The 16,024-nt window shown below is 51.1% G+C and overlaps 2 protein-coding genes across 2 annotated transcripts in view; both read right to left on the minus strand.

Annotated features, from left to right (window-relative positions):
* Nucleotides 1-16,024, minus strand: part of LOC142464213 (catalase-like) — a 204,931-nt gene that overhangs the window by 96,661 nt on the left and 92,246 nt on the right. The gene's annotated exons all lie outside the window — the stretch shown is intronic.
* Nucleotides 1-16,024, minus strand: part of LOC142464215 (catalase-like) — a 33,281-nt gene that overhangs the window by 277 nt on the left and 16,980 nt on the right. Inside the window, exons 3-7 of the mRNA XM_075567583.1 lie at nucleotides 15,647-15,799; nucleotides 10,950-11,088; nucleotides 9,954-10,084; nucleotides 8,535-8,642; nucleotides 6,373-6,459 (exon numbers count right to left, since the gene is read on the minus strand). Of these exons, the coding sequence (XP_075423698.1) occupies nucleotides 6,373-6,459; nucleotides 8,535-8,642; nucleotides 9,954-10,084; nucleotides 10,950-11,088; nucleotides 15,647-15,799 (618 nt within the window). The remainder of the gene's footprint in view (nucleotides 1-6,372; nucleotides 6,460-8,534; nucleotides 8,643-9,953; nucleotides 10,085-10,949; nucleotides 11,089-15,646; nucleotides 15,800-16,024) is intronic.

The following is a 16,024-nucleotide window of genomic DNA, read 5'->3' on the forward strand; positions in this document are numbered from 1 at the left end:
ATATTTATAAATACAGACATCCTAATTACCATTGCTAACCAGTATTGAATACGTAGGGTCTGCAGAATATCTTTAGTTTCCTTTATGTCAGCTTGCCTTGTGAGTTACGTTACCCGTGTCATGTCCCCTTTGTGTTCCCTGTGTCATGTTCTCAGTGGCATGTCCCCTGACCGTTCCTTGGCTGATGTTATCCGTGGCATGTCTGCTGAGAGTTACTTTTGTGATATGTATGTTATCTATGGCATGTCCCCTGATAGCTCCTTGATATGTTATCCATGGCATGTCCTGTGTGCTCTCATTGTATTGTAGCATGCAGTCCGTGGCATGTCCCGTGTGCTCTCATTGTATTGTAGCATGCAGTCCATGGCATGTCCTGTGTGCTCTCATTGTATTGTAGCATGCAGTCCGTGGCATGTCCCGTGTGTTCTCATTGTATTGTAGCATGCAGTCCGTGGCATGTCCCGTGTGCTCTCATTGTATTGTAGCATGCAGTCCGTGGCATGTCCCGTGTGCTCTCATTGTATTGTAGCATGCAGTCCGTGGCATGTCCCGTGTACGTCTTGTTGGGTATGACATTGGTGGCATGCCCCCTTATTGGCTGCTGTTCTGTACTGAAGGAATGTAGCCCTGTAACAGGGACTTATCCCAGGTGAAGAAAATGCCTCTAATCCAGCAGGGAGCTGGTTAAGTGCAGCCAGGCAATCAACCAGACTCCAGCTGCCTAATCAGAGCTCTGAGAAATACTGCCATGTGAGACACAGGAAGGGGATGCCTGAGCTTACAATTGGGGCTGACCCAGGAAGGACAGACCAGAGATTCCCTAGTCCACATCTGGGCTGATCTGGGGATAGGGTGACTAGATGTCCTGGTTTAGCCGGGACAGTCCCGGGTTTTTAATGCCTGTCCCGACTGCCCGACATTCTTTAAAATGTTCCGTTATTTTTCCGACTGTCCCGGTTTTGACCATCAGATCAGGGGGGGCAGCAGAGAGCAGAGGATGCTGGCAGGGAGAAGAGCTGAGGGGGGGGGGGCGGGGGGCAGCAGGGAGGAGACCAGCGGGGCCAGCAGAGAGCAGAGAATGCAGGGAGGAGAGCAGGGATGGGGGCAGCAGAGAGCCGAGAATGCAGGGAGGAGCACAGGAGGAGAGCAGGAGGGGGCAGAAGAGAGCAGAGAATGTCGGCAGAGGGAGGAGATCAGGAGGGGAGCAGTGGGGGCAGCAGAGAGCAGAGAATGCAGGGATTAGAGCAGGAGGGGGCAGCAGAGCGCAGAGAATGCAGGGAGGAGAGCAGGAGGGGGCAGCAGAGAATGCAGGGAGGAGAGCGGGGGGGGGGGGGGGCAGCAGAGAGCAGAGAACGCCGGCAGGGAGGAGAGCAGTTGGGGCAGCAGAGAGCAGAGAATGCAGGGAGGAGAGCAGGGGCAGCAGAGAGCAGAGAATGCAGGGAGGAGAGCGGGGGGGCAGCAGAGAGCAGAGAACGCCAACAGGGAGGAGAGCAGTTGGGGCAGCAGAGAGCAGAGAATGCAGGGAGGAGAGCAGGGGGGGGGGGGGCAGCAGAGAGCAGAGAATGCAGGGAGGAGATCAGGGGGGGCAGCAGAGAGCAGAGAATGCAGGGAGGAGAGCAGGAGGAGCAGCAGAGCGCAGAGAATGCAGGGAGGAGAGCAGGGGGCAGCAGAGAGCAGAGAATGCAGGGAGGAGAGCAGGGGGCAGCATGGAGCAGAAAATGCAGGGAGGAGAGCAGGGGCAGCAGGGAGCAGAGAATGCAGGGAGGAGAGCAGGGGGCAGCAGGGAGAAGATAATGCAGGGAGGAGAACAGGGGGGCAGCAGAGAGCAGAGAATGCAGGGAGGAGAGCAGGGGGCAGCAGGGAGCAGATAATGCAGGGAGGAGAGCAGGGGGCAGCAGGGAGCAGAGAATGCAGGGAGGAGAGCGGGGGGGGGGCAGCAGGGAGCAGATAATGCAGGGAGGAGAACAGGGAGGCAACAGGGAGCAGAGAATGCAGGGAGGAGAGCAGGGGGCAGCAGGGAGCAGATAATGCAGGGAGGAGAGCAGGGGGCAGCAGGGAGCAGATAATGCAGGGAGGAGAACAGGGGGCAGCAGAGAGCAGAGAATGCAGGGAGGAGAGCAGGGGGCAGCAGGGAGCAGATAATGCAGGGAGGAGAGCAGGGGGCAGCAGGGAGCAGATAATGCAGGGAGGAGAACAGGGGGCAGCAGAGAGCAGAGAATGCAGGGAGGAGAGCAGGGGGGCAGCAGGGAGCAGATAATGCAGGGAGGGGAGCAGTGAGGCAGCAGGGAGCAGAGAATGCAGGGAGGAGAGAAGGAGGGCAGCAGGGAGCAGAGAATGCAGGGAGGAGAACAGGGGGGCAGCAGGGAGTAGAGAATGCAGGAGGAGGGCAGGGGGGCAGCAGGGAGCAGAGAATGCAGGGAGGAGAGCAGGGGGGCAGCAGGGAGCAGAGAATGCAGGAGGAGAGCAGGGGGGCAGCAGGGAGCAGAGAATGCAGGAGGAGAACAGGGGGGCAGCAGGGAGCAGAGAATGCAGGGAGGAGAACAGGGGGGCAGCAGGGAGCAGAGAATGCAGGAGGAGAGCAGGGGGCAGCAGAGAGCAGAGAATGCAGGAGGAGAACAGAGGGGGGCAGCAGAGAGCAGAGAATGCAGGGAGGAGAACAGGGGGGCAGCAGGGAGCAGAGAATGCAGGAGGAGGGCAGGGGGGCAGCAGGGAGCAGAGAATGCAGGGAGGAGAACAGGGGGGCAGCAGGGAGCAGAGAATGCAGGGAGGAAAGCGGGGGGGGGGCAGCAGGGAGCAGAGAATGCAGGAGGAGAACATGGGGGGGGCAGCAGGGAGCAGAGAATGCTGGAGGAGAGCCGGGCGTTAGCAGGGAGCAGAGAATGCAGGAAGAGAACAGGGGGGGGCAGCAGGGAGCAGAGAATGCAGGAGGAGAACAGGGGGGGGGGGCAGCAGGGAGCAGAGAATGCAGGAGGAGAGCAGGGGGGAGCAGAGATTAGAGAATGCCGGCAAGGAGGAGAGCAGGAGGACAGTGGGGAGCCCCAGCAGTGAGAGCTGGAAGTGAGTCAGTGTCTGCTGCCAGGGCTCAAGCTGAGGAGAGAGAGAGACACAGCATGTGGAGAGAGAGACACAGCATGGGGAGAGAGAGACACAGCATGGAGAGAGAGAGACACAGCATGGGGAGAGAGAGACACAGCATGGGGAGAGAGAGACACAGCATGGGGAGAGAGAGACACAGCATGGGGAGAGAGACACAGCATGGGGAGAGAGACACAGCATGGGGAGAGAGGGACACAGCATGGGGAGAGAGAGACACAGCATGGGGAGAGAGAGAAACAGCATGGGGAGAGAGAGAAACAACATGGGGAGAGAGAGACACAGCATGGGGAGAGAGAGACACAGCATGGGGAGAGAGAGACACAGCATGGGGAGAGAGAGACAGCATGGGGAGAGAGAGACACAGCATGGGGAGAGAGACACAGCATGGGGATAGAGACACAGCATGGGGACAGAGACACAGCATGGGGACAGAGACACAGCATGGGGACAGAGACACAGCATGGGGACAGAGACACAGCATGGGGAGAGAGACACAGCATGGGGAGAGAGACACAGCATGGGGAGAGAGACAGACACACAGAGAGTGGGGGTGGGAGAGAGACAGAGAATGGGCGGGAGAGACATACAGAAAATGGGGGAGAGAGAGAGACAGAGAATGGGAGAGAGAGACAGAGAATGGGGAAGAGAGAGACAGAGAATGGGATGAGAGACAGAATCGGGGGGAGAGAGAAGGAATAGGGAGAGAGAGAGACACACAGAGCATTGAGAGAGACACACACACACAGAACATTGAGAGAGACACACACACACAGAACATTGAGAGAGAGACACACACACAGCATGGAGAGAGACAGAATGGGGAGAGAGAGACACAGCATGGGGGAGACAGAGACAGAATGGGGGGAGAGAGACACACAGCATGGAGAGAGAGACAAACACCGCATGGGGAGAGAGAGACAAACACAGCATGGGGAGAGAGAGACACAGCATGTGGAGAGAGAGACACAGTATGGGGAGAGAGAGACAGCATGGGGAGAGAGAGAGACACCGCATGGGGAGAGAGAGACACAGCATGGGGAGAGAGAGACACAGCATGGGGAGAGAGAGACACAGCATGGGGAGAGAGAGACACAGCATGGGGAGAGAGAGACACAGCATGGGGAGAGAGACACAGCATGGGGAGAGAGAGACACAGAATGGGGGGGAGAGACACAGCATGGGGAGAGAGACACAGCATGGGGAGAGAGGGACACAGCATGGGAGAGAGGGACACAGCATGGGGAGAGAGAGACACAGCATGGGGAGAGAGACACAGCATGGGGACAGAGGCAGACACACAGAGAGTGGGGGTGGGAGAGAGACACAGAGAATGGGGGGGAGAGACACACAGAAAATGGGAGAGAGAGAGACAGAGAATGGGGGGAGAGAGAGAGAGACAGAGAATGGGGGAGAGAAAGAGAGACAGAGAATGGGGGAGAGAGAGAGACGCAGAGAATGGGAGAGAGAGAGACAGAGAATGGGGAGAGAGAGAGACACACACAGAGAATAGGGGAGAGAGCGAGAGACACCGAGAATTTGGGGGAGAAAGAGACAGAGAATGGGGGGAGAAAGAGACAGAGAATGGGTGGGAGAAAGACAGAGAATGGGGGGAGAAAGACAGAGAATGGGGGGGGGGAGAAAGACAGAGAATGGAGGGAGATAGAGAGAATGGGGAGAAAGAGAGAATGGGGGGGAGAGAGACACACAGAATGGGGGGGGGAGAGAGAGACACACACATATAATGGGGGGGAAGAGAGAGACACAGATAATGGGGGGGAGAGACACACACAGATAATGGGGGGGAGAGAGAGAGACACACACAGATAATGGGGGGAGAGAGAGACTCAGAGAATAGGGGGAGAGAGACAGAGAATGGGGGGGAGAGAGACACACAGAGAATGGGGGAGGGAGAAACACACAGAGAATGGAGGGAGGGAGAGACACACAGAGAATGGGGGGAGAGGGAGACAGAGAATGGGGGAGAGAGACACAGAGAATGGGGGAGAGACACAGAGAATGGGGAGATAGACAGAATGGGAAGGGTGGAACGAGAATGTAGGGATGGGGAGAGAGAATGGAGGGATGTTGGGAAGAGAGAATGGAGGAATGGGGGAAAGAGAGAATGGAGGGATTGGGGGAAAGAGAATGGAGGGATTGGGGGAATAGAGAATGGGGGCATGGGGGGAAAGAGAGAATGGAGGGATAAGGGGGAAAGAGAGAATGGAGGGATAAGGGCGAAAGAGAGAATGGAGGGATGGGGGGAAAGAGAGAATGGAGGGATGGGGGGAAGTAGAGAATGGAGGGATGGGGGGAAAGAGAATAGAGGGATGAGGGGGAGGGGGAGAGGGAATGGAGGGATGGGGAGCGGAGAGAGAGAATGGAGGGATGGGGGGAGAGAGAATGGAGGGATGGGGGAGAGAGAATGGAGGGATGAGGGGAAAAGAGAATGGAGGGATGGGGGGGAAAGAGAATGGATGGATGGGGTAGAGAGAATGGAGGGATGGGGGGCTGAGAGAGAGAATGGAAGATGAGGGGGCGGAGAGAGAAAATGGAGAGATGGTGGAGAGAGAGAATGGAGGTATGGGGGGAGAGAGAGGATGGAGTGATGGGGAGGGAGAATGGAGGAATGGGGGAGAGAGAATGGAGGGATGGGGGGAGGGAGAGAATGGGAATGGGAGAGAGAATGGAGGGATGTGGGGGAGAGAGAATGGAGGGATGGGGAGAGAGAATGGGGTGTGTGTGTGTGAGAGAAGGGGAAACAGAGAGCGCGGAGAGACATAAAGGAGAAGGGGCGCAGTTGGTGATGTCATTTGTTTTCTAAATATTTTTTTTAATGTGTCCCGGTTTTTACTTTTGGTCACCCTAACTGGGAAACAACAGATGTCTTGAGCTGCATAAGGACTGCAGGCTGACAGCAAGACAAAGGGGACAAGATCTAACCCTGGATCCTGATATTGCCATAGCTCACAAAGATGCAGACCCAGGAGAGCAGAGAGGCCTTCCCCTACAGCTACAAGAAACAGATAGGGCTGGACTACATCTGTAGATATTCTCCAAAGCGGAGTAGGCTTTTCTTTTGCTTATTTTGACTGTTTTTTGCAGTGTTAAAGGAACAGGTGCAATAAAGCCTAATTTTAGTTTCACTTTAAACGGTCTCCAATGTGCACCTCTGCACACGTCTCTTACAAGCCCACTATGTGATTTCTCTTGCCATGGTGGCGTGGATGTGGTTATTCCGGGTACTACAGAGCACAAAACAAATGGGAGTTATTTTACCCTTCTCACAACAGCAATGCTCTGTTTATCCAGCTCGGCCTGTACACGGGCGCCGTATTCAGCGTGAATATCTGTGAAGTTCTTTATCTGAAAAGCAAAGAAGAGTCATTGTATCTGTGCCTGTGTCAGTCATTGTATCTGTGCCTGTGTCAGTCATTGTATCTGTGCCCGTGTCAGTCATTGTATCTGTGCCCGTGTCAGTCATTGTATCTGTGCCCAAGTCAGTCATTGTATCTGTGTCAGAGTAATTGTATCTGTGCCCGTGTCAGTCATTGTATCTGTGCCCGTGTCAGTCATTGTATCTGTGCCCATGTCAGTTATTGTATTTGTGCCCAAGTCAGTCATTGTATCTGTGTCAGAGTAATTGTATCTGTGCCCGTGTCAGAGTCATTGTATCTCTGCCCGTGTCAGTCATTGTATCTGTGCCCGTCATTGTATCTGTGCCCGTGTCAGAGTCATTGTATCTGTGCCCATGTCAGTCATTGTATCTGTGTCCGTGTCAGTCATTGTATCTGTGTCAGAGTCATTGTATCTGTGCCCATGTCAGAGTCATTGTATCTGTGTCCGTGTCAGTCATTGTATCTGTGTCCGTGTCAGTCATTGTATCTGTGCCCGTGTCAGTCATTGTATCTGTGCCTGTGTCAGTCATTGTATCTGTGCCTGTGTCAGTCATTGTATCTGTGCCCGTGTCAGTCATTGTATCTGTGTCCGTGTCAGAGTCATTGTATCTGTGCCCGTGTCAGTCATTGTATCTGTGCCCGTGTCAGTCATTGTATCTGTGCCCGTGTCAGTCATTGTATCTGTGCCCGTGTCAGTCATTGTATCTGTGCCCGTGTCAGTCATTGTATCTGTGCCCGTGTCAGTCATTGTATCTGTGCCCGTGTCAGAGTCATTGTATCTCTGCCCGTATCAGTCATTGTATCTGTGCCCGTCATAGTATCTGTGACCGTGTCAGTTATTGTATCTGTGCCCGTGTCAGTCATTGTATCTGTGCCTGTGTCAGTCATTGTATCTGTGCCCGTGTCAGTCATTGTATCTGTGCCCATGTCAGTCATTGTATCTGTGCCCATGTCAGTCATTGTATCTGTGTCAGAGTCATTGTATCTGTGCCCGTGTCAGAGTCATTGTATCTGTGTCCGTGTCAGTCATTGTATCTGTGCCTGTGTCAGTCATTGTATCTGTGCCCGTGTCAGTCATTGTATCTGTGCCCGTGTCAGTCATTGTATCTGTGCCCGTGTCAGAGTCATTGTATCTCTGCCCGTATCAGTCATTGTATCTGTGCCCGTCATAGTATCTGTGACCGTGTCAGTTATTGTATCTGTGCCCGTGTCAGTCATTGTATCTGTGCCTGTGTCAGTCATTGTATCTGTGCCCGTGTCAGTCATTGTATCTGTGCCCATGTCAGTCATTGTATCTGTGCCCATGTCAGTCATTGTATCTGTGTCAGAGTCATTGTATCTGTGCCCGTGTCAGAGTCATTGTATCTCTGCCCGTGTCAGTCATTGTATCTGTGCCCGTCATTGTATCTGTGCCCGTGTCAGAGTCATTGTATCTGTGCCCATGTCAGTCATTGTATCTGTGTCCGTGTCAGTCATTGTATCTGTGTCAGAGTCATTGTATCTGTGCCCATGTCAGAGTCATTGTATCTGTGCCCGTGTCAGTCATTGTATCTGTGCCCGTGTCAGTCATTGTATCTGTGCCCGTGTCAGTCATTGTATCTGTGCCTGTGTCAGTCATTGTATCTGTGCCTGTGTCAGAGTCATTGTATCTGTGCCTGTGTCAGAGTCATTGTATCTGTGTCCGTGTCAGAGTCATTGTATCTGTGCCTGTGTCAGTCATTGTATCTGTGCCTGTGTCAGAGTCATTGTATCTGTGCCTGTGCCAGTCATTGTATCTGTGCCCGTGTCAGTCATTGTATCTGTGCCCGTGTCAGTCATTGTATCTGTGCCCGTGTCAGTCATTGTATCTGTGCCTGTGTCAGTCATTATATCTGTGCCCGTGTCAGTCATTGTATCTGTGCCCGTGTCAGTCATTGTATCTGTGCCTGTGCCCTGCTGTGCCCATTATACCCTACCCCCCATGCTTGGCAATACTGAAATGTTCTTCCATCATGCCAATAAAGCTTATTTGATTTGATTTTGATAAGAGACCCCGATGCTCACGGCTTTTTTCTGGATGGACAGCTGTGCTCCCTTCAGGCTAGCTGCGATGTTCTCACACACTCTCTGCCGCTCCTCCGGGCTCAGAACGTTCAGGTAGAAATTCCGCACCTAGGGAGACGACAGCAAAGGAGCTGGAAATAACTGTGAGCTCTGCGGGGTAGCAATATCCACACCTCCCCCCCTACACCCCAACTCTCCAGCACTGTCAACAACACCACAATCTCACAGACACCCCAATCCCGCTGCCCACGGGTCATCTTTAACGCTGATCTCTCCTTCATTCATCCCAGTCACACGTGACTTGTTCCACGTACATAATGTTACTTTTTATAGCAGGTTACGGTTCACTTGCTCTCTGCCACGTACGTTATTTCAGGACAGAGCCACTGATTGCTGTGCGGGTTACTGATTAAATCCCCTGCTCAACTCCAGTTCTCAAGCCTCCCTCCCCCCCCCCCCCCAAACAGGCTAGGGTTTCAGGATGTCCCTGCTTCAGCACAGGTGACTCAATCTCAAATCTTGAACTGCACCAACTGTGCTGAAGCAGGGACTTAAACCCTGACCTGTTGGGGGGTGGGGGGGAGCTTGAGGACTGACGATGAGCCCCCTTGAGCTACACTATACGACCATTACAAGACTCGCTCATACAGGACACGCTTACTTATGGGAACGCCACTTATTCAGTCTTTCAGTCTTTGTGTGTATATATTTGGGATTTATATAGCCCAGATTTCAGCACATATACTGTAGGGGCACATATACTGTAGGGGCACATATACTGTAGGGGCACATATACTGTAGGGGCACATATACTGTAGGGGCACATATACTGTAGGGGCACATATACTGTAGGGGCACATATACTGTAGGGGCAGTATTGGGCGTCCTCCCCATTTTCCCCATTGTTTGGCACATATCGCTGGGCCGTTCACTTTAACCAGGGATGGGCAACTCCAGTCCTCAAGGGTCACCAACAGGTCCGGTATTAGGGATATCACGGCTTCAGCACAGCTGGCTCAATCAGTGGCTCGGTCATTGAATGAATCCCCTGTGCTAAAGCAGGAATATCCTGAAAACCTGTCCTGTTGGTGGCCTTTGAGGACTGGAGTGGGCCACCCCTGACTTAACCCGTTCCCTGCTGGGAGAGTCCAGCACAGCATTGCTTTGGGTTGCAGTCTGCATAGCAGTGAAGGGGCATAAGGCGCAACCTATGTATCAGCCCTGGCGGGTTGGCATGAGGTTGGCGTTATTAGAGAGCCTCACGGGGCCAGTTTCAGGGGCTTATTCCCAAATCCGTGCTAGCTGGAGAGAGAATGGGGGTTAGCATGAGATGCAGTCAGTGCTGCGAGTGACCCTGTTAACCCTTTGGTTTCCAGAGCGCAAGCACGTGAATGTCCAGAGAAATCCCCTGTAAGTTACCTGAGTCACATTATCTTCCTCCGTGTCCTCGTGCCTGGCCACGTCGCCACACGCCCTGTACACGGTCTCGTTAAACTCCTCAGAATCCTCCGGACCGCCGAAGCTGTTTGGATAATAGTTTACTGCGTTCCCTTCAGTAAGAAAGAAACACTTTGTGAGGTTTCCCCCCCGAGTAACAATGTATCAACTAAGGACAATAGCATCATGTTCCTCCCGCAAATAGCATAGTGTTAGGGATAATCATATGCAAATTATATGCAAATCACATGCAAATCAGTCATCACCATATCTTCTTCTAGCCACTAAAGTCCGTTAAGGTTATATCAGGGACAGGACGTTGTTATGTAAGTCAGGGGGGCTCAACTACAGTCCTCAAGCTACCCCCAACAGGTCAGGTTTTCAAGATATCCTTGCTTCAGCACAAGTGGCTAAACCAGTCCCTGCTTCATCACATGTGGCTCAATCAGTCAAAGACTGAGCCTCTGATTGAGCCATCTGTGCTGAAGCTGGGATGTCCTGAAAACCTGACCTGTTTGGGGGGCTTGAGTTGAGCCCCCCTGATTTAAGTCATCAGTAATCTTGCCGTTACCCCACGCAGCCGCTGAAATAGGGCTTTTGCAGGGTCTAGGTACGTGTAACGCCACCGATAGCCATCATTTCATTAACATCCCATTATTCCCCGTGACCGATGACGTCACCCGTCGCCACCCGCGAAAGTTATAATTTAAATTTCAGCGCCGCCGCTAGTGACAGGGTCATTGATTGGTTTACAGACAGTCACATGTGGCGACAGTCTGTAAAAAAGCAAATTTAACCCACTTCCAAATTTTTGGTCGCTCCGTCGCACTTACTATAAGCTCTGGCGATGGAGTCAATTGTTTTGTTTTGGAGCGAGGTCGCCATCGCGGGCACTATAAGCGCAGCCTTGGGTCCCTTTGCTGAGTTTGCCGCGTGTGACCTGCGCCTTGTTACTGTGTATCAGCATTGAACAATTACCTTGGTTGTTTCCCATGGCCATAAATCCATCTCTCGAAAAATTTGCCACTTTAGATTTGTGGGGAGAGTTTACAGGGATCTGGGTGTAATTGACTCCCAGGCGGTACCTCTGGGCATCGGGATACGCAAACAGGCGGCCCTGAAATACACAGCACAGCGCTTAGCCGGCAGAAGCAGGATTGTGCAAATGTGTTTTTGGACGGCCCTGGCCGTAATCTCGCCGATTCCTAACTAAATATTGTAACAGTGTTTGTTGCCAAAGTCCCCGGGATTCATTTTGTGACCTTACTCTGCGCCAACGGGTAAGTTTCAGGGTTTGACCATTTATTATGGATCAGTAGGGCTAAGAATATATATAACACTCACTGCTGGCCCAGCTGAGGGAGACCGGGTCAAACTAGCAGTAAATCAGAATCAAGCAGCAGAGAAGCCTTATATCTCACGATGTAATATATCTCCTGCCTCAACTGGTTAATCATTACTAGTTCCTATTGTCCTGTACTAGTTGCAGCTCCGGCTACTTTGCTTCACCACTTATGGTAGTGTAGAAAGATACATGACAGATAGGGCTGTACACCTCAATATTGTCTATCCCAGAACCTGTGTGTGTGTTACGCTCTGCCTGGTAACCCTATGTGTGTATGTATTACTCTCTGCCTGGTCACCCTATGTGTGTGTGTATTACTCTCTGCCTGGTCACCCTATGTATGTGTGTGTTACTCTCTGCCTGCTAACCCTATGTATGTGTGTATTACTCTCTGCCTGGTCACCCTATGTATGTGTGTGTTACTCTCTGCCTGGTAACCCTATGTATGTGTGTATTACTCTCTGCCTGGTCACCCTATGTATGTGTGTGTTACTCTCTGCCTGGTAACCCTATCTATGTGTGTATTACTCTCTGCCTGGTCACCCTATGTGTGTATGTATTACTCTCTGCCTGGTCACCCTATCTATGTGTGTATTACTCTCTGCCTGGTCACCCTATCTACAGTATGTGTGTATTACTCTCTGCCTGGTCACCCTATGTATGTGTGTGTTACTCTCTGCCTGGTCACCCTATGTATGTGTGTGTTACTCTCTGCCTGGTCACCCTATGTGTGTGTGTATTACTCTCTGCCTGGTCACCCTATGTGTGTGTGTATTACTCTCTGCCTGGTCACCCTATGTATGTGTGTATTACTCTCTGCCTGGTCACCCTATGCATGTCTGTATTACTCTCTGCCTGGTCACCCTATGTGTGTGTGTATTACTCTCTGCCTGGTCACCCTATGTGTGTGTGTATTACTCTCTGCCTGGTCACCCTATGTGTGTGTGTATTACTCTCTGCCTGGTCACCCTATGTGTGTGTATATTACTCTCTGCCTGGTCACCCTATGTGTGTGTGTATTACTCTCTGCCTGACCATATGTGTGTGTGTTACTCTCTGCCTGGTCACCCTATGCATGTCTGTATTACTCTCTGCCTGGTCACCCTATGTGTGTGTATTATTCTCTGCCTGGTCACCCTGTGTGTGTGTATTACTCTCTGCTTGGTCACACTATGTGTGTGTGTATTACTCTCTGCCTGGTCACCCTATCTATGTGTTTATTACACTCTGCCTGGTCACCCTATGTATGTGTGTATTACTCTCTGCCTGGTCACCATATGTGTGTGTGTATTACTCTCTGCCTGGTCACCCTATGTGTGTGTGTATTACTCTCTGCCTGGTCACCCTATGTGTGTGTGTGTATTACTCTCTGCCTGGTCACCCTATGTGTGTGTATATTACTCTCTGCCTGGTCACCCTATGTGTGTGTGTATTACTCTCTGCCTGGTCACCCTATGTGTGTGTATATTACTCTCTGCCTGGTCACCCTATGTGTGTGTGTATTATTCTCTGCCTGGTCACCCTGTGTGTGTGTGTATTACTCTCTGCTTGGTCACACTATGTGTGTGTGTATTACTCTCTGCCTGGTCACCCTATGTGTGTGTGTATTACTCTCTGCCTGGTCATCTTATGTGTGTGAATTTCTCTCTGCCTGGTCACCCTATGTGTGTGTGTGTTACTCTCTGCCTGGTCACCCTATGTGTGTGTGTATTACTCTGCCTGGTCACCCTATGTATGTGTGTATTACTCTCTGCCTGGTCACCCTACAGTATGTGTGTGTGTATTACTCTCTGCCTGGTCACCCTATGTATGTGTGTATTACTCTCTGCCTGGTCACCCTATGTATGTGTGTATTACTCTCTGCCTGGTCACCCTATGAAGTGTGTGTGTCTGTGTGTGTGTATTACTCTCTGCCTGGTCACCCTATGTGTGTGTATTACTCTCTGCCTGGTCACCCTGTGTATGTGTGTATTACTCTCTGCCTGGTCACCCTATGTATGTGTGTATTACTCTCTGCCTGGTCACCCTATGTAGTGTGTGTGTGTATTACTCTCTGCCTGATCACCCTATGTGTGTGTGTATTACTCTCTGCCTGGTCACCCTATGTGTGTGTGTATTACTCGCTGCCTGGTCACACTATGTGTGTGTGTGTGTGTGTTACTCTCTGCCTGGTCACCCTATGTGTGTGTGTGTGTGTGTATTACTCTCCGCCTGGTCACCCTATGTGTGTGTGTGTATTACTCTCTGCCTGGTCACCCTATGTGTGTTTGTGTATTAGTCTCTGCCTGGTCACCCTATGTATGTGTGTATTACTCTCTGCCTGGTCACCCTATGTGTGTGTGTGTGTGTGTGTGTTACTCTCTGCCTGGTCACCCTATGTGTGTGTGTTACTCTCTGCCTGGTCACCCTATGTATGTGTGTATTACTCTCTGCCTAGTCACCCTATGTGTGTGTGTATTACTCTCTGTCTGGCCACCCTATGTGTGTGTGTATTACTCTCTGCCTGGTCACCCTATGTGTGTGTGTATTACTCTCTGCCTGGTCACCCTGTGTGTGTATTACTCTCTGCCTGGTCACCCTATGTGTGTGTGTTACTCTCTGCCTGGTCACCCTATGTGTGTGTGTTACTCTCTGCCTGGTCACCCTATGTATGTGTGTATTACTCTCTGCCTGGTCACCCTATGTGTGTGTGTATTACTCTCTGCCTGGTCACTTTATGTGTGTGTGTATTACTCTCTGCCTGGTCACCCTATGTGTGTGTGTATTACTCTCTGCCTGGTCACCCTATGTGTGTGTGTATTACTCTCTGCCTGGTCACCCTATGTGTGTGTGTATTACTCTCTGCCTGGTCACCCTATGTGTGTGTGTATTACTCTCTGCCTGGTCACCCTATGTGTGTGTGTATTACTCTCTGCCTGGTCACCCTATGTATGTGTGTATTACTCTCTGCCTGGTCACCCTATGTGTGTGTGTGTATTACTCTCTGCCTGGTCACCCTATGTGTGTGTGTATTACTCTCTGCCTGGTCACCCTATGTATGTGTGTATTACTCTCTGCCTGGTCACCCTATGTATGTGTGTATTACTCTCTGCCAGGTCACCCTATGTATGTGTGTATTACTCTCTGCCTGGTCACCCTATGTAGTGTGTGTGTGTATTACTCTCTGCCTGATCACCCTATGTGTGTGTGTATTACTCTCTGCCTGCTCACTCTATGTATGTGTGTATTACTCTCTGCCTGGTCACCCTATGTATGTGTGTATTACTCTCTGCCTGGTCACCATATGTATGTGTGTATTACTCTCTGCCTGGTCACCCTATGTGTGTGTGTATTACTCTCTGCCTGGTCACCTTATGTGTGTGTGTTTATCTCTGTGCCTGGTCACTATATGTGTGTGTGTATTACTCTCTGCCTGGTCACCCTATGTAGTGTGTGTGTGCGTATTACTCTCTGCCTGGTCACCCTATGTATGTCTGTATTACTCTCTGCCTGGTCACCCTATGTGTGTGTGTATTACTCTCTGCCTGGTCACCCTATGTGTGTGTGTATTACTCTCTGCCTGGTCACCCTATGTATGTGTGTATTACTCTCTGCCTGGTCACCCTATGAGTGTGTGTGTATTACTCTCTGCCTGGTCACCATATGTATGTGTGTATTACACCTTGCCTGGTCACCCTATGTATGTGTGTATTACTCTCTGCCTGGTCACCCTATGTGTGTGTGTATTACTCTCTGCCTGGTCACCCTATGTGTGTGTGTATTAATCTCTGCCTGGTCACCCTATGTGTGTGTGTATTACTCTCTGCCTGGTCACCCTATGTATGTGTGTATTACTCTCTGCCTGGTCACCCTATGTGTGTGTGTATTACTCTCTGCCTGGTCACCCTATGTATGTGTGTATTACACTCTGCCTGGTCACCCTATGTATGTGTGTATTACTCTCTGCCTGGTCACCCTATGTGTGTGTGTATTACTCTCTGCCTGGTCACCCTATGTGTGTGTGTTACTCTCTGCCTGGTCACCCTATGTGTGTGTGTATAACTCTCTGCCTGGTCACCCTACAGTATGTGTGTGTGTGTTACTCTCTGCCTGGTCACCCTTTGTATGTGTGTATTACTCTCTGCCTGGTCACCCTATGTATGTGTGTATTACTCTCTGCCTGGTCACCCTATGTATGTGTGTGTTACTCTCTGCCTGGTCACCCTATGTGTGTGTGTATTACTCTCTGCCTGACCATATGTGTGTGTGTATTACTCTTTGCCTGGTCCTCTGGTTAGCACTGACCCCGCCCAATAGAACAGTAAAGAATTAAACGAGGTTAGCAGCCTACATGCAGCATTTTGTCAGGGCTGGTTTCGATTCCGGGGGGCATGTTTCTGGGTTCGAATGCCATCTGCTCCACCTCCGCAAAATAATTCACAGGGTTTCTGTCTAGGGTCAGTCTGCCCACAGGGATCAGAGGGAAATCCTCCAGGTACCAAATCTGTACAATGGGGAGCAGACAATATGTGTTATATTTAAGTAATAATCCCTGAAGAACAGGGCATTACTGGCCAATAATGCCCTGGCTGGAAGAGTTGAAGGCCCGAGGCGAAGCCGAGGGAATTTAACCCAGCCAGTACATTATTGGCCAGTAATGCCCTGTTCTGAGGGGATTATTACTATTATAGGCTAAATGTAGGCTTATTTCATAAATAATAGACACTTT

Source organism: Ascaphus truei, chromosome 12 (assembly GCF_040206685.1).
Source record: "Ascaphus truei isolate aAscTru1 chromosome 12, aAscTru1.hap1, whole genome shotgun sequence".
Taxonomy (NCBI): Eukaryota; Metazoa; Chordata; class Amphibia; order Anura; family Ascaphidae; genus Ascaphus; species Ascaphus truei.